Source organism: Ictidomys tridecemlineatus, chromosome 1 (genome assembly GCF_052094955.1).
Source record: "Ictidomys tridecemlineatus isolate mIctTri1 chromosome 1, mIctTri1.hap1, whole genome shotgun sequence".
Taxonomy (NCBI): domain Eukaryota; kingdom Metazoa; phylum Chordata; class Mammalia; order Rodentia; family Sciuridae; genus Ictidomys; species Ictidomys tridecemlineatus.
Window position 1 is genome coordinate 182,053,010 of NC_135477.1, and position 18,748 is coordinate 182,071,757.

Consider the following 18,748-nt stretch of genomic DNA (forward strand, 5'->3'; position numbering starts at 1 on the left):
ATCCTGATCCCAGATGGTTGGCTCGTGAACTCTTACGTTGGGGCTAAACATGAATGACTGGGAGGCCAGTAGACATCATCTTTGAGGGGTGAGAATAGAGATGGTTTCTATGCCTTTAGGTTTGCTCAGAGGCGTCTGTTCATAAATTTCTCTTCCTTGCTGAACTTTTTTTTTTATTAGTCCAAAAAGGGTTGGACAGGGGAGAGGCGACAGACTTACCCTGACTACTTCACTGAGATACTTTATCAAAGTACTGGTTCTTGTTACTTCACCAGGTTTTATCAGTGTGATTTGTAATCTGTAAACGGCCACCCAAATATGAACTCTGAATGTGTTTGTCCCTGGGATAACCAGCAGTCCCTGAGGTTAGAATGCATTCTCTGCTTCTGACTGGAATTGTTCTTGCTCTTGTGCCCTGAACAGCTTAATTACCAGGGGCCTAGGCGGCAGAAAGTCTCCAGTATCTTCTAGTTGATCATTCTCAAAATAAAAAGTAGCCCTTTCCATAAAACTTGGATTGATCCAGAGTGTTGATTTATTGGTTCCTAAAGATCTTTCACTGAGCTGCCATATGTTGTCTAGCAGAAACCTTTGGAAAGGAATTGAACAAAATTCTGAGAGATCTTGTGTCTTCTCTCAAGACTATGTTCCAAGGAGACAACACTTTTCAGATTTGGTATCTTTCTTAGTCCCTTAGGATTCTCAGTAAAATGTGGCTTTAATTATTTTGTTTAATTAAATTTTTATGGCAAACTAATTCAACCCTTGTATTTTTAAAATTCTGAGTATGAGGATTAAAAAGAGTCCTTTGGATTGACCTGGATAAAGGAGTTTCAAGGTGATATGAATAGAAAGATCACAACTGTTCTGTTTTGGCTAGGAAAAGGATTTTTTTTACTCAACCTGAGGGGAAGGATATGTCTTTTCCCTTCTTATTCTGGCCTTTACTTTGTCTTAGATTCTTAAAGACTAGCAATAGCAGGACTTGGAAAATAATGAGAGTCTTTTGCTAATTATTCCTGACATGATCTATAACCATTTTAATTATTTGCATGTGTCTAAATTTTGAAGTCTAGAGAACTGCTATTGAAGGGGATAGCCATCTGCCTACTATTGGATTTATAGGTTCATATTACATGATAAAGGGGGATCTTGAGTCAGGTGTGGTGGCACAGGCCTGTAATCCTGGTGACTTGGATGGCTGAGGCAGGAGAATCACAAGTTTGAGGCCAGCCCCAGCTACTTAGCAAGGCTCTCAGCCACTTAGTGAGACTCTGTCTCAAAATAAAAAATGGGCTGGGAGTATGGCCCAGTGGCAAGGTCCTGGGTTAAATCCTCAGTACCAAAATCCCTGGGTTAAATCCCCAGAACCAAAAAAAGGAGGGGAAGGATCTTGAACAGCAGTATATTCCTTCCATTAGGCAGTCTTTGCTTCCTCTGTGGTTTGGACATTTGGGGATCTGATTTCTGCTGCACCAGAAAGTAGTGGCTTGATTTAGTAAGCATCTGAAGGACTGGCAAGACTATTCTGCTCAAGTCTTGCAGAGAAGTTTTTGTTTAGGATGATCACTGAGCTACCAACCCCAGCCTTTTTTTTTTTTTTTTTTTTAAGACAGGATCTAAGTTGCTGAAGCTGTCTTTGAACTTGAGGCCCTCCCACTTCAACCTCTCAAGTTGCTGAGATTACAGGCACACCACAATGTCCCCACTAGAAAAGTTCTCAAAAGGAAAAGAATTGTTGAATGGGACCTGTTAAGTACAGCAGGGTGGCTTGATGATGTGGCAGATGGATCCTGATTGGCTGAGGTGCTTGGACAAAGTGAAGAGCTGTCTTTCTTGTCACATAAAGAAGTCCATAATGGGGGCATACCTTTCAAATTAGCAAGTCGGTGAGTGGTTTGGTTTTCTCTCTCTGTCCTCTTCCCCTCCTCCCCTTTCGATCTCCCTTCCCTTCATTCTTCCAATCTCTTCCTTTCCTTCTTTAAGCCTCAGGATAAATGGTTTGTTTAAATTAGGTCTTGAGACAGTTCCCCAACTCTTAGAACTGTGGATCTGGCACAATTTAAAAGCAGTGGAGCAAAGACCAAGATCTCTGACCACATGAAAAAAATGTTGAGCATTTCCAGCAAAGCTTAGGAAAAGTCAAAATGGACCATGGTATATGAATTATGTAACATCATTAAGTAATGGTATTCTTAACCTAAAAAATTAGAAAAACATTTCATTGTGATAAAATATACGTTTATAATTTTAACCATTTCACTTATGATAAGTACATTGACATGGTATGTCATCTTCACCATATTTGTTTCCAGCACATTGTCATCATCCCAAACGGAAGCTCTGAACCCATTAAATAACTCTTCCAGCCCTTGGTAATCTACTTTCAATCTTTATGAATTTGCCTTTTCTAGACACTTCCTATAAATTGAATCATACATTATTTGTCCTTTTGTGTCTGGTTCATTTCACTTAACATAATGTTTTCAAGGTTCATACTGGTTGTAGGATGCATCAGAATTTCATTCCTGGGGCTGGGGCTATAGCTCAGCGGTAGAGTGCTCACCCAGTGTGCATAAAGTCCTGGGTTTGATCCCCAGTGCCACAGATAAATAAAATTGTATATAATTTCAGTATATCTAGGGGAGGACAAACTAACCCAGCCGTAATATATTCATCTTAAAAAGGAAGAATTTTATTCCTTTTTATGACTGAGTTATTCATTGTTTTTGTGCTGTGGTTTGTTTATCCATTGTCTATTGGTGGGCACTTGAGTTTGTTCATGTCTTTGGTTTATGAAGAGTGCTGCTATGAACACAAGTTACATACCTGCCTGAGTGCTTGCTTTCAGTTCTTCTGGGCACATACCTAGAATGGAATTGCTGGAACATTTGGTCATTCTATGTTTAACTTTTTGAGGAACTGCTAAATTATTTCCCACACCAGCTGTACCACTTTCATTCCCACCAGCCATTCTGGTTTCTCTAGATCCTCACCAACATGTGTTACTTTCCATGGTTAATAGCCATCCTAGTGGGTGTGTCAAAATTTTTAACATTTATTCTGATCTTTGTTGGATGACTCAGAAGGGCAACTTACCATCATGAGGAGCCATTTCCTTCAGGTTACTAAAAGGTGTCAGTGGCCATATGAAAGGGAAGGTGAGGGATTCTGGCCATTTATACAGTATCAGTATATTCATAAGATATTTCATTCATAAAAAGTTTTATATTTTTCTTGATGTGACCTTTTTAAAAATATGTGGGTTCATGGATCAGCTGAGACCCTCAGATTGAGATGAGACACAGTTTAGGAGTTGTAGGATACATATCAGCTTTTATATTTGGCTTTTAGAGTTGCAAGTAATGGTTTGGGCAGTCCTAAGCTTTGGTAAGAAGTCCTTTGACTGTACCTATTATCTTACTCTACCTGTTGCCTTGCCTGACAGATGCCTCAACAATGCTCAGTAACCAAAAACCCAGCACAGAACCTAGTAGAAAGGGATGTGGAAGAAATTGAGATGTTGGTTGTCTTAAGTGGTCCCATTGCTGCTCAAAATTTAGTTTTTAGTCCTCCTCATTGCTTCAAAGAGCTAGTTCTGTTTCAGGATTGTTTTCCTGTGCCTAGGAGGTGTTGTTGAATATTTTTGAATGAGCCCAGGTACAGAAAATATATTGGTAAATATTATTTCTGATGAACCATAGTTCTTTCTTCCTTGAGAAACCCACAAAACAGTACTGAGAACTGGTGAGCCAGCGCTGTCAATAAAAAGAAGTGATGCCTGGGAGAATTTAGCTCCTCTGGTGTTTGCTAGTTTGTATTTCTGGAAAAAGGACTCATCTTCAGGGAGGGAGGGCGATTATACTCAAGTCTGGGAAATGGCGCTGCTCTTGCCCCTATTGTGATTTGCGTGCACAGCAGCTCCTTGGCCTGTCCAAGAAGTCCTGCAGGAGAGGTAGCCAGTCATTTCATCTTCCTTGGAACAGACATTCCTCAGTTGTACTTTGGGAAATTAGAACATTGCTTTCAATGCATATCAGTATCAAAGCTGTGAGTAAAACATGGATATCCTTGAGAGTAAAAAAAAGTGTGAAGCCATCCTGAAAAGCAAGTTGTCACACATTCCTCCTCAGTGTTATTCTGCCACTAAGCATTAATGCCTCCCTGTGTGGCTCCCTGGTATAGGACACAGTTTATTGGAAGATGGTATGTAATGGTAACTGCTGTAGAATCCTTTATTTTTTGCTTCCACTTTCAGATGGGGAATTTTGTTCTTCATGGTTGTTTCCCAGCTCATGTTTAGAACAATACTCTAAATTTCTGGGAAATGGGTCCAAAATGTTGAGTGAGAAACAACCTAGGACTGGGAGTTCATTACTGAGAGGAGCCCCACTGCTTGAAGTAGAATTGGTGCTTCTCTCATCCTGTTTCCTCCTGTTTGATTTTTATTTATTTATTTTTTGGGGGGTTTGGGTTACAGGGGATTGAACTCAGGGACACTTAACCACTGAGCCACATCCCAGCTCTTTTTTATTTTGAGACAGGGTTTCTCTAAGTCGCCTAAGGCCTTGCTAAGTTGTTGACATTGGCTTTGAACTTGCGATTCTCTTACCTCAGCCTCTAGAGCTGTAGGATTATAGGTATGCCACAGCCTCTGTTTTGTGCTATTTGAGAAACAAGGAGAAGCAACTTATTAGGACCTTCAGCAGCCCTTCACTTGGGAGCTTACCCCTTCACTTGGTGGGTGCCTACTCTTTGGAAACCACATCTTTGCTATCAACAGCGCTCAGCTTTGCTACCAACAGTTGTCACAAATATTGAGTTTCTGAGCTGGGCTCCATGGGACAAAGAAAGCATTGGCAAAGTATACCTATTAGTCATAATCACCCTTCTAAATTTGTATTATTACTACTTTTTAATCTGATAATCTCATTAATTCTCATAGCATCCCTATTACATAAAGGAGAATAACAGATCTCAAGTTTGTGAGCTAAGGCCTAAATAAGTAACATGTTTTAATTCATATGGCTGTTTGAATGTAATCATGAGATTACAACTGGAATCAGGAGTCAGATGTGATGGTGAATCCTATAATTCTTATGACTTGGGAGACTGAGGTAGGAGAATTGCAAGTTTGACACTAGCCTCGTTGATTTAGGAAAAATAAAAATAAAAAGGCTGGGGAGTAAGAGTGGTTGCTTAGCAAGTACAAATTCCTCGGTTCAATCACGAGTATTGAAAAAAAAAGGAGAAAAACTACTTGGAGGTGGGGATGGGAAGAGCAAATAAGTTCAAGGCCAGCCTCAGCAACTCAGTGAGACCTTGTCTCAAAATAAAAAAATAGAAAGGGTTGGGGATGCAGCTCAGTGGTGGAATTTCCTTGGGTTCAGTCTCTAGTACTGGGGAGTGGGGGACTAGAACCACATTTCTTTCTTTTTTTTTTTTATGGATTCTGAATTTTTAAAATACCTTTATTTTATTTTTTATGTGGTGCTGAGGATTAAACCCAGGGCCTCATGTGTGCTAGGCAAGCACTCTACCACTGAGCCACAGCCTCAGTTCCGTGGAACCACATTTCTTATTGATCAAACAAGTCCTCTTTTTTTGATAACTACATTAAGTGAAATTTGGTCTTGATGTTTTAAAATAAAATTCCAAAGAAATTCTTGTATTTATATGGAAGTTTCATGGCTTAGACAATCTAGTAGCCAGGAGAGGGTCATAGTGTTTTTGTTTTTTATCTTGAAATGAGAAAATTAAGGCTTAGAAAGATTTTCACCTGGTGTTGTATAGCTTGCAAGTGAGAACTGTGACTAACACTTAGCCCTTTTCTATCCAGTGTTTCTGATAAATTAGACTCATGGCAATTAGATCTTTAGAAGAAGCCAGCAAGTATATGTTGACTAGGACTCAACCCCTGCCTGAGTCTTCAGCCTCAGTCTGTTACTAGTCAGTGTAAGTTTTTAGGTTTTAAAGGTTGTCAGGCTTTTCTTTCAGATCCAGGTTTGAGACCAGGATTATACTGGTTCATTTTGATGATGTATGACTTGAATTCATTGCCTTCTTGGGGCCTAAATAATAGATCTAGAATAGATTACTGATCTTATCTTTCACAGGAATCAGGGGAAGAGTTTTGACTAGGACTACTTACTGGTAATGGGACCAAGGTATGAAGTCATTTGAGCAAGAACTTATCTTTGGCAGGGTTCAGTCCACTTGGACATTTTCACTGAACTGGAAAGCACAGCTTAACTCTGTTTCTAGGCCCTGGCTGGGTATTTGACGGTGCTTCCTAGGTGAGACCAGTGAGCTGGAATGACATCCATGAGAGGAGAGCCCAACAAAGATCCAGGAAATTGTAGTCAATTTATTAATCTAATTAAATAGAACAGTTACTTAGTGCTTTCTCAACTCTTATTTGTTCAGTAAGAGGCTTTTGGAATTGAAATAATTTACCAGTCTAGCTCAGAGAATGTATGAATTACAGAGGGCAGATCAGTTTAAATTGGCTCTTTATATTAATTTAAGAAATGTCACTGCATTTAGACTGAACCATAGCAAGGGTAAGCAGCAGTCCTCCAACATCAGGGTGGGTCAGAGTCTCCTGGGAGACTTGTTTATAAACTACTCCTGAGCCCCACTCTAGGGCTTCTGTTTGGTGATGGGACTTGGGCCCAAGATTTTGCATTTCTAACAATTCCTAGGTTGATTGTGGTGGTCCTGGGATTGCACTTTTGAGAACTACTGACTTAGGACAAGAAAATGAGTTCTAGGTATAGCTATTTTTCTTTCTCCTCATTGAGGTCTTTACAATAAGGGAAAGGGAATTAACCTATTAGTCTGTACCTTGCAAGACCCCATGCCAGATGATTTGCAGTCATTATTTAACTTAACCCTTGAAACCACTGGGCAAAGGAGTCCCCATTTCATACTGCCTCAACTTACACCCTGTTTTAAAAACCTGCTGGAGTAATTTTTTTTTCCCAAGGACAGTTTTTAGTTATATCTCAAAGAATAATATTGGTGTATACCATTACAGGTCTGATTTTTTTTAATGTAGCCCGTATGTTAAATTTCATTGCTATTGTGGATTCATTACTCTCCTTGTAGATTTATGAGATATAAGACATAATTTAGCAGTAATGATTTATAATTGATGAGATTAAATGAGGTATGTTTCCTCTCAAGTGAATGAGAGCTTGATTTACTGTTAAGTAAAATATTTTTTCTGATCATGGGAAAGATGAGGATATATTCATTTTATCACAATAGGTTATTTTTGAGCGTTACCAGTTGGTTATTGATCAATCCTATTTTTACAAATAAGGTGAATTTCAGGATACTAGATACAAAGACATGACTGAATTTTTGATAATAATCAGAAGACTTCCTCATTTAAAGTATTCTTTGTTAATGTTGTTTTGAAAGGTCAACTTGTTTTCAATGGAGCTCAGTGAAGTTACTTTGTGTTGTTTGACAGAATCGCACAGAATTATTAAAACAGTGACCCAAGCAATTGAGTTGAAGGCATTCTGAGGAAACCTGCTATTTATTGTGAAAATCATCTTTGATTTTGGAATAAAAAATAAAGCTGGAAAGGAATTTACAGACGAAAAAAAGAAGTTTGAAATTGGACTCACAGGATCTGGGCTTGGAAATGCCTCAGGTAAATCATAAGGAATAGGTGCCAAGTTCTGTTTTCCTCCTGTAGAAAGCTAGCACCATGGGCTTATAAGTTCTGAGTCTTAACACAATTTGGCATGTTGCTATTATTGCTGATCTCAACTTGTTTGGAAATCGTGTCCTCCTTCCTTTGCCTTCTGTTTTCTCCTAGCCACAGCTTTGAACTCCAATGAATTTGTCACAGGAAGCATGGTGAATAGGTAGGTTAGGAAGTGGGTAGATCTGATAGCTTTATGGGGGATAAACCAGATCCCTAAAAATGAATCTGCTACAGCAATCCATTTTCCATCTCCTTTGGTTTCTTCCTGATTTCCAACTCCTTCCTTTCATTTTTGACGGTTGAGAAGTAGTTAAAAGGAAACAGGGCTCTCAATCTCTTCCCATCTCATCTGTGTCTCACATGTGTGTGCATGCACATGCACATACCTCTTGAAAAATATGTCTAAGGATGATTATATTAGGCAGTTATTTGAATTGATCAGTTCGGGTTTGAGGCAATCACTGAAACAATAAGTGGAGCCTTCTTAGTCCCTGTTCTTTCCCAAACTCCTTGCCTTTTAGTTAGCTCCTGCACTCCCTGTTTGTTTCAGTGCTGGGAAGAAACCAAGAACTAATGAGTGGGCAGAGATTTAGGCTGCTTTCTGTAAGGTCTGTACAGAAGTATTCCTTAAACGCAGGGAGTCAATGACTTCCAGCAGAGGCGAAGAAGGGAACTTGCTAGCTGATACTAAAAATGCCAGAGGGCCACCTCCCCCAGCTCTGTGCCACATGGACTGCACATGGGTTTTAGGATTCTTGCCCAAACAAGATTTAGTTTGTTGTTATTGACTACTTGAATTTAGGACTATACAACTTTTTCCCAGCCTAAATATTTTGAGGAAATAAGGTCCCACAGGTCTAGAAGGGGTAGGGAAAGTCAGAGAAAGAAAGAATGGAATGGGGAGCATCAAGAAAGAAAAATGGGAAGAGAGTATATGAAAGGCCATTCATGGTAAGCAGAGGGTGTGGGTAGAATCTTAAGCCAATAGACTAAAAGCATTTTAAAAACTTGTGCAGAAATTTGCAGAAGAAAAACAAAGGTAAAGAGAAACATTTTATTCTTTCTCATCAGAGTTAGATTTCAGAATGAGGCCTTTATGTTATTTGAGCTGCTTTACAAGTGTGAGTTTTGACTTTGAAGTGATTTGGGATAGATGTTGAAATGTAAAAAGGCAATAGAAAGAAAACAGAGGAATATTAACTTTAAATGCAGAGTCTTTTTTTCCTTTTGTTTATTATAGAATGAAGTGTACTTTCCAGGAATCAAGATGAAAGCTACAGAGGTCATGCCCAAGTTTCTGATCACAGCCAGGAGATTTGGGGGCTATTTTGTTGATCCTATTTGTTGGAGTAAAGATGTCATAATTGTCCTCCAGTTTGTTCCGGGAAATGAGATGCTAATCGCACTCAGCAGTACAGAGTAGAGCTGATGTGAACCTTTGCAGGTCCCAGGAAATGCCAGGATTCTCTACTTTAGGAAGGATTTGAAGAAATGTTGTAAAAGTGTTCATTAAGTGCTGCACACTGACTCTGGTGCTAAATAAACTTTAATTTTTATAAGTTAGATATTATTAGCAATTGCTACTATTTTTTTTTCTATTTTTTAATGCACCTTAGGTATTTTCCTCATGTAATTCCACAGTTAAATGCTAGTAAAAGCTCTTAAATGTTTCTATACAGTAGAAAAAAATTCAGAATTATTTTCTGAAAATAAATTGCTTGGAGTGAGGTTCATGTGTAATAAATTGGTCTTAAGTACTGTTTAGCTTTCTAAAATGAAATCACTGTATTATAGCCTAGCGTCAGCGGAATGGACCCACCTTTTGGGGATGCCTTTCGAAGCCACGCCTTTTCAGAGCAGACTCTGATGAGCACAGATCTCTTAGCAAACAGTTCTGATCCAGATTTCATGTATGAACTGGTAAGCATATATATATATACATTTTTTTTAATTTCAGCTTTGGTTGATTTAGGGTAAAAGTTGTGGTAGATTTTCTTAATCTATAAATGCCTGAAAAGAAAAAAAATATTGTGATATTTGATTTTTGTGACTATATGTCTAGTAATTTTAGAAGGATATATAAACCCATTGAAAATAGAGAAGAGGTTATAAGTATCTTCAAGTTTTTCATGAGGAGAATAAGAATCTGGCTTGTTCATTTGTTTGTTTTAGGGTGCTGGGGATTGAATCCAGGGCTTCTCGACTGCTAGGCAAGTGCTCTACCTCTGATCTACATCCCCAGCCCAGAAGCTTTGGTTTCTTTTTGTTTTTGCCTGCTTCTGGTTTTTTATCTGGAAAATTAAGGAATGATGCATTGAGCAAGATGGTAGGATACAGAGTATGTGAGGCAAAAGTAGAAATTCAGAGTAATACTTGAATATACTTTTTATGAGATAAAATTCTTAACATCTTCTAAAAAATAATTTTGATACATATGACATAAGTAATATGGAAGTATATAAAACTGGAAAACTGAGTGTACAAAATGTAAATTTATTTAAAAATCATTGAATCATACACTTAATAAAATTGAGTTTTATGGTATCTAAACCTACTACAGTGAAGCTGTTAAAACACAGTTACACAAGCTAAAACAACCTAGATGAACAAATAAACTAAAAACTTAGAGTAGAAATGGAAAACTTCCTGGTTTCTTTTCTTTTTTTTTTCTTATGGTGCTGGGGATTGAACCCAGGGCCTTATGCATGAGAAGCAAGCACTCTACCAATTGAGCTATATCCCTAGACCCTTCCTCATTTCCTTACTGAGCCTCCACCTTCCAGACCTTTTTCTCAAAAGGTAACTACTATTAAACCAAATTTTTCCTGTGCATTTATAAACATATGGGTATGTTTCTTAATTAGATGACATACTTTTAGATGCAGTATTCTTTCACTTGCTTTTTAAATATAGATATATATGAATTGTCTTTTTTAGGACTAACCTTCATTCTTTTTAATGGCTACAAAGTGTTACGGACTTTAAAAATCACATCTCTAAATTGCATGAGGAATATTTTACTTCCCTGTCCAGAAATTGTTACAGTATCTTGCAAAAGATCTTACATTCTGTGGCTGAGTTCCAGCTTTCTTTGGGGTGCTCTTTGCCTCTATATTTAATCTACTTAGGAACACATATTCTTCTGTAATGAAGGTGAGGTCTTCATTATTTGCTTCTTAATTGAAGCTAAAGATACCCCTGCCAAATCCTCCCAAGACCAGGAAATGTAAACTCATTTTAGGAAGCATTCATAGTAAAGCTCCAGAGCTCTTGGTATTTGGACCATGCCTAAGCCTCTTGAGGAACATATTTTCCCTCCTTTTTTTTTCTTGCCCAGTGAAATGATGATGTAGGTGTCATGTCAGTAGCGTTCTTAAAGCAGACCAGAGGTAGAGTAGTTATATATCTATCAGTTTGATATGTGCAAGTGATGATGGAAGTAATTATTCTGAAAATATGGTGAGTGACTTGTTTTTTTAAACCTTTCTTAGGATAGAGAGATGAACTATCAACAGAATCCTAGAGACAACTTACTTTCTTTGGAGGACTGCAAGGACATTGAAAATCTGGAGTCCTTCACAGATGTTCTGGATAATGAGGGTGCTTTAGCCTCAAACTGGGAGCAGTGGGATACATACTGTGAAGACTTAACCAAGTACACCAAACTAACCAGCTGCGACATCTGGGGAACAAAAGAAGTGGATTACTTGGGTCTTGATGACTTCTCTAGCCCTTACCAAGATGAAGAGGTCATAAGTAAAACTCCAACTTTGGCCCAGCTTAATAGTGAGGACTCTCAGTCTGTTTCTGATTCCCTTTATTATCCTGATTCACTTTTCAGTATCAAACAAAATCCCTTACCCTCTTCATTCCCTGGTAAAAAGATCACAAGCAGAGCAGCTGCCCCTGTGTGTTCTTCAAAGACTCTTCAGGCTGAGGTTCCTTTGTCAGACTGTGTCCAAAAAGCAAGTAAACCCACTTCAAGCACACAAATCATGGTGAAGACCAACATGTATCATAACGAAAAGGTGAACTTTCATGTTGAATGTAAAGACTATGTAAAAAAGGCAAAGGTAAAGATCAGCCCCGTGCAACAGAGCCGGTCCTTGCTGAGCCAGGCACATGCAGATGCTGCGAAGGAGAACATGTGCTACTGTGGTGCCGTGGCAAAGAGGCCAGAGAAAAAGGGGTTGGAACCTCTCCAGGGCCATGCCACCCCCACCTTGCCCTTCAAAGAAACCCAGGAACTATTACTTAGTCCCCTGCCCCAGGAAGGTCCAGGGTCGGTTGCCACAGGAGAGAGTAGTAGCCTTTCTGCCAGCACGTCGGTCTCAGATTCATCCCAGAAAAAAGAAGAGCACAATTACTCTCTTTTTGTCTCTGACAACTTGGGAGAACAGCCTACCAAATGCAGTCCTGAAGAAGAGGAGGATGACGAGGAGGATGTTGACGATGAGGACCATGACGAAGGGTTTGGCAGCGAGCATGAACTTTCTGAAAATGAAGAGGAAGAGGAGGAGGAAGAGGATTACGAAGATGACAAAGATGATGATATTAGTGACACTTTCTCTGAACCAGGTATTAAATGTTTGGAGGCTTACAAACTGACCTTTCTATCTCTGTTTTGAAGTGGAAAGATTTTGTTTGGGTGGTTTATTTTAGTTTGAGGATTAAATGACTATATTGACCTAGATATATAATTGCTTTCTTAAAAATCTTTTTTTTTTTTCTTTTTTGGGTACTGAGGATTGAGGGATTGAACTCAGGGATGCTCCACCACTGAACTAAATCATTAACCCTTTTCATTTTTCATTTTGAAACAAGAGTCTAAGTTGCCCAGGCTGTCTTGAACCTGTGATCCTTCTGTCTCAGCCTTCCAAGTGGCTGGGATCACAGGTGTGCATTGTAATGTTCAGCTTGTGATTTCTTTTTTCTATTCAAACAGCTCTAAAATGATTGCTTCTCCTCATACAGTAATTCATATACTGGGTTCCTTTCTTAAATATCTTATGTTGTGACCTGATTTGTCACTGTCCTTGAGCAGTTGTGCAAAGATGCCAAGAATCTTTTGGTCTAAAACATATTACTATCTAAATATGACCCTCTACGACAGTCACAGTATATTAGAAGTATCTAGATATTGAACCAAGTAATGATAGTTCATGTTACTCAGGCCTATAACCAACAAATTCTGTTTAATGTTGTAATGGTGGGCTTTTTTTCTGTCATATTTTCATTTCCACAGTATTTTCTCATTTAAGAAAAATAATGTTATAATTTGAGCATTGGGGAGACCCCTGTTCATTTTGTACAGTGCATGTAAATAAATGGGAGAAAGAAGTTGAAACTTGCAGGGAACTGGATGACTTCAGCATTTCCAGGTTTGGGCCATTATCTTTGTAGGCTGGTGTAGACTGTTTATTGCCAAGTGACACACAGTTAAAAATGCACAAGGAAGTGAAGGTCTTTGAGCCAGGCGCTTGACACACACTTATAATCTCAGTGACTTGGGAAGCTGAGGCAGGAGGATCACCAAGTTTTAGGCTACCTTAGCAAATTAATGAGACCCTCAGAAACTTAGTGAGACCTTGTCTCAAAATTAAAATTAAAAGACTAAGAATGTAGGTAGCTTAGTGGTAGAGTATGCCTGGGTTAAATCCCTAGTCCAAAAAAAAGAAAGAAAAATTAAGATCTTCAAATTCAAACAGAAGTTGTTTGCTTACCATGTTCAGCCAGAGGAAGGAGAAGCTGTGCTCCATTTGTGTACAGTATGCCAAAATGTATTCTTCTGTCATATGTAACCAATTAGAAAAAAATTGTTATAAAAGATTATTTGCTTAAAAAATAGTATTGAACATTTAAGATCTGCCCATCGCAAATCTTGAGTACACAATGAAGTGTTATTTACCATAGTCAGCAAGCTATATCCAGAACTCATTCATCCCGCAGAACTGATGCTGTTGTCTTTGATCAACTCTCCCCATTTCTCCCACCTGCCAGCCCCTGGAAACCACCATTCTACACTCCACATTCTAGATTCCACATATGAGTCTGTAGTCCTCTTTCCATGCCTGGTGTGTTCACTAAACATACCATGCTTCAGGATCAGCCTTTTTAAAAACTTGAGTAATATTCTTCTCTGAGTGTGTGTACACACATTTTCTCTATATATATGTCCACAATGTCCTTAAAGGCAATTCTGTATCTTGCATATTGTGAATAATGTTGCAGTAGATGTAGGAATGCAGATATGTTCTAGAGACTGATTTTTTTTTCCCTTTGGCTGTGTTTCTGGAAGTAGGGTTGTTGAAGCATATGGTAAGTCTGTTTTAATTTTTTCTTTTTTGATTCTGGAGATCGAACCCAGGGGTGCTTTACCACAGTGTTTGATCCCCATCAATCTATCTGTCTATCTATCTATCTATCTATCTATCTATCTATCTATCTATCTATCTATCTATCTATCTATTTTTGTGGTGCTGGGGATCCAACCCAGGGCCTCACACATGGTAGGCAAGTGCTCTACCACTGAGCCACATCCCTGTCTCATTTTATTGTTTGAGACAGGGTCTTGTTGAGTCGCTCAGCACCTCACTGAGTTGCTAAGGCTGAGATCCTTCTGCTTCAGCCTCCTGTGTCCCTGGGATTCTAGGCATGCAGTGTCTGCAGTGTTTTAGGTGTGGGATTTTTTTCAGATTTTGAAATGTTTGCATAGACTTCATTGTTTTAGTATCCTTACACCAGAATGCTCCAAAATATAGAACTTTTTGATCATCTAGTACTCAAAAAACTTTGGATTTTGAAACATTTCAGATTTGGGGTTAGGATGCTTACCCAGCATTTTATTCAAAACTTTTGTGTCTGTATTTATCAGGTGAATGGGCCTGTAATTTTTCTTTTCTGTTGTCCTCTAGTCTGGATTTGGTATCATGGTAATGTTACCCTTGTAGAATGAGGTTGGAGGTGTTCCCTCCTCTTTACTGTTTTGGAGGAATTTGAGGATCTGTGTTAATTTGTCCTTAAATATTTAGTAGAATTCACCACCGAAGCCATCATGCCCTGGGCTTTTATTTTTTGAGAATTTTTGATTACTGATTCATTCTCCTTACTTGTTACTGGTCTGTTCAGAGTTTTTGTTTCTTCTTTCCTTCCTCCTTTCTGAGAGGCAGTCTTACTGTTTTGTCCAAGCTGGCCTTGAACTCTGACTCCTCCTGCTGCAGCCTCTCAAGTAGCTGGGACTGCAGGCATGCAGCCTTGCGCCTGGCAGGGCTTCTGTTTCTATGTGACTCAGTCTTGGTAGGATGTCTGTTCAAGAATTTATTTATTCTAGGTTATCCAATTTGTTGGTGTGTAAAATTACTCACAGGGTCTCTTTTGATCCTTTGTATTTCTGTGTTATTTTGTTTTTCCTTTCATTTACAACCTTATAGTCTTCTTTTCCTTAGTCTAGCTAATGCCTTATTAATTTTATTTCTTTTTTTAAAAAACCTTCATTGATATTTTCTATTGTTTTCTAATCTTTATTTCACTTACTGACATGATCATTGTTATTTCCCTCCTTCAGCTAACTTTCGGTTGGTTTCTTTTTTCTAGTTCTTGAGGTGTAAAGTTTACTTGTTCACTTGAAATCTTTCTTTTTTCTTAATGTAGACATTTATTATTGTAAAATTCCTTCTTAAAACTCTTTTTGCTACATCTCATAAGTAAAATGGATATGTTGTTTCCATTTTAATTTCTCTCAAGGTTTTTTGTTTCTTTCGTTTTTTGACTCATTGGTTGTTCAGGAGTTTAATTTGTACATATTTGATTTTTTCCAATTTTCTTCTCTTTATTGCTTTCTAGTTTCACACCATTGTGGTCAGAAATAAATTTTTTAAATAATTGGTGTGAATTTCAGCCTTTTGAATTTATTAAGACTAGTTTTGTAGCTAATTTATAATCTATTCTGTATAATATTCTTTTTATGCTTGACAAAAATGTGTGTTCTTCTGCTGTAGGTTGGATTTTCTATGTGTGTTTTTAGGACCATTTGTTGTTTTTTTTTTTTTTTTTTGGTCCTGGGGATTAAACTAGGGAACACTTGACCACTGAGCCATACACAGTGAGTTTTATATTTTCATATGTTTTTGTTGTTAGCTAGCATCATTTCAATGCAAAGAACTCATGTTCATGTTTTTCATAAGACCCATTTAGTAGTGATGAATTTCCTCAGTTTTTGTCTGGGGAAGTCTAGTTTTTATTCCTGAAGGACAACTTTTCCTGGTATTCTTGACAGGGTTGACAGGGTTTTTTTCTTTTAGCACTTTGAATATACTATCCTCCTGTCTTCTGGCCTGCAAGATTTCTGCTGAGAAAACCATTGGTAGTTTATAATGGTTCCCTTGTATGTAACACAGTTACATTTCCTGTCTCAAAATTCTTCACTTTAAATTTTTAGAATTTAATTGAAATATATCTTTTTATTTATCTTTTGTATGTGTTTGTTTCTTTGGTTGCAGTGTATCTTGATGGGAATCTTTTATTTTTAATCTATTAAGATTCTTTGAGCTTTACTGATCTAGATGTTCATTTCCTTTTGTAATCTATCTGTGTCTGTCTTTCTTTTTTTTTTTTTTTCTTTTTGGTACTGGGGGTTGAACTTAGGGCACTTAATCACTGAGCCACATCCCCAGCCCTTTTTATTTTTTATTTTGAGTCAGGGTCTTGCTAAGTTGCTTAAGGCCTAAGTTGGCGTCAAACTTGAGACCCCCCCGCCTCAGTCTCCCCAATTGCTGGGATTACAGGTATGCACCACTGTGTCTGGCTAAGTCAGTGGTTATTCCTTTAAATGAGCCTGCTGCCTTCCCTGTTTTTTCTGTTTCCTCTGGTATTTCTGTAATATACATATTGTTTCCCTTGGTGGTATCATATAAGTCCTGTTATGCTTTCTTATACTGTTTTTCATTCTTATTTCTTCTTGTTCCTCCAACTGGGTAATTTCAAATCACCTATCTTTGAATTCATTGATTTCTTGAAAGAAATCAATGATCAAGTCTGCTTGATCAAGTCTGCTGTTGAAGCTTAGTGTGGAATTTGTTTTTTCAATTTAATTCTTTAGTTCCAGAATTGCTGCTGTTTTTTCATAGTTTCTCTTTGCTGAATTTTTCATTTTTCCCATTTGTTATTTTCCTGACTCATTTAGATGTCTGTCCATGTTCTTCTACAGATTTCTGAATTTATTTAAGATAATTAGTTTGAGTTCCTTACTGGGTAGTTCTTAGATTCCCCATTTATTTTGGGTAGTTACTGTTGTCTTCTTTTTGTTTCCTTTGGTGGTATTCTATTTTTCTGATTATTTATAATCTTGTGGCCTTGTGTTGGTGTCCATGCAGTTGAAGATGTAAATACCTCTTCAAGCTTTACAGACTGGCTTTGCCATGAAAGCGCTCCACTGGTAGCCTATCCAGAAATGGAGCCTAGCTGGACAGGTCCATATGGGGCTTGCTGCTGGAGTCTCATGGTGGCTAGCCTGCTACTTGGGTCAGTGGGCAGATGGGCATGATGGCTGGGTCCGTGGGGATCAGCCTGAAACCTGGCTGACCTGGAAAAGGGATGGGCATGGGCCCTGGGTGTCTATAGAGGCCATCCCAGCACCTAGAGCCAGGGATATGGGGCTGCTCTGGGTCTGTAGCTTTCAACCTTTTTACACCCCTGATACTAGGGATAGAACTTAGGGTTTCATTTATGCTAGGCAAGTGCTCTACCACTCAACCACATCCCCAGCCCTTTTTACTTTTTATTTTGAGACAAGATCTTGCTAAGTTGCCCTGGCTGGCCTCTAACTTGCAGTCCTTCTGCCTCAATCTCCTTAGTGGCTAGGATGACAGGCATGTGCCACCATGCCTATGTCCTTTCTTTGGTTTTTCATTTTTACTTGTGTTTATTTTATTTTTGAAACAAGATCTCACTGATTTGCCCAGGCTGGTCTTGCACTTGTGATCCTCCCCTCAGCCTCACAAATCGCTGGGATTACAGGTGTGTGCCATCATGCCTGGCTCTCCTTTAGTTGACTTTTTTTTTTTAAAAAAATGTTTTTAGTTGTAGATGGACACAATACTTTCATTTCATTTATTTTATTTTTATGTGATGCTAAGGATTGAACTCATTGCCTCACATGTGCTAGGCAAGCGCTCTGCCACTGAGCCCTTGATTGACTTTTATCTCCACTTTAAATTCACTGTCAGTCTTTTCACTTGGTTCCATCTTGATAAATGGATTGAGAGTTGAAGTCCATGTAAAGAGGACTTACGTGTAAAGACACGTACACGTACGAGTAAAGACACTTACATGTAAAGACACGTAAAGTGACAATTGTAAATTGTCACATTGTAAATTGATCCCTATTTCCATTTTGTCAGCCTTTTTGACTAGCATAGAAAGAGGGAATATATTTTTGTAGTTAGTGTCCTGTCATGCCATATTCCCTTCCCTGTTTCTCATAGCAGAACCCTTGATTATGAGCTTGTTGTTCTGAAGCAACCAGGCAGTTACTGTGCATTATCTGGCACTTAGCAGGGTCAAGTTCTTTTTTTGGACCTATTTAATAATGCTACTGAATGTGTGGAAGGTGTTTAAATCATCATTTCCAGTTGACTTGAAGTAAAACCCTTTTGGGTAGTATTACTTGGTCAACTCTCTCAAATGTTAATGAACAACATGCTTTAATCATAAAATTAACACATTTTTGTGATATTATTTGGGTTTTATTCACATTTGCTAATGAAAATCTCCCCTTTTCTTGAAATAAAGAGCTAAATAAGCAACTTCAGGGATATGAAAGTGAATTATTGGTGAGAGAAAGAAATTCTTTGAATCCAAAAAGTAAGGATAAACTTCCTTCCCAGTGCTAGTTTTAGGGTGGGCTGAGGGTTGAGTGTGCAGCAGATGGTTTACAAAGGCCCTTTTGTGGTGACTCGCTCTCTGCATGCTGCTTCTTGGCAAATGGTTGCATCAGTTCATGAGCCTGCACAGTTCCAGGAAAGGTGC

General features: G+C 38.3%; 1 protein-coding gene across 9 annotated transcripts in view; it reads left to right on the forward strand.

Moving 5' to 3' along the window:
* Nucleotides 1-18,748, forward strand: part of Crebrf (CREB3 regulatory factor) — a 50,595-nt gene that overhangs the window by 11,904 nt on the left and 19,943 nt on the right. For 3 of the 9 annotated variants that reach the window (XM_078052489.1, XM_078052478.1, XM_078052506.1), the window contains exons 2-4: nucleotides 7,481-7,666; nucleotides 9,518-9,643; nucleotides 11,215-12,301. In XM_078052489.1, coding sequence (XP_077908615.1) covers nucleotides 7,658-7,666; nucleotides 9,518-9,643; nucleotides 11,215-12,301 — 1,222 coding nt within the window. In that variant the 5' untranslated portion in view covers nucleotides 7,481-7,657. Of the gene's footprint in view, nucleotides 1-1,612; nucleotides 1,890-7,480; nucleotides 7,667-7,834; nucleotides 7,884-9,517; nucleotides 9,644-11,214; nucleotides 12,302-18,748 lie in introns of all 9 variants that reach the window. The other 6 variants (XM_078052481.1, XM_078052503.1, XM_078052512.1 and 3 more) reach the window with 5 other exon arrangements.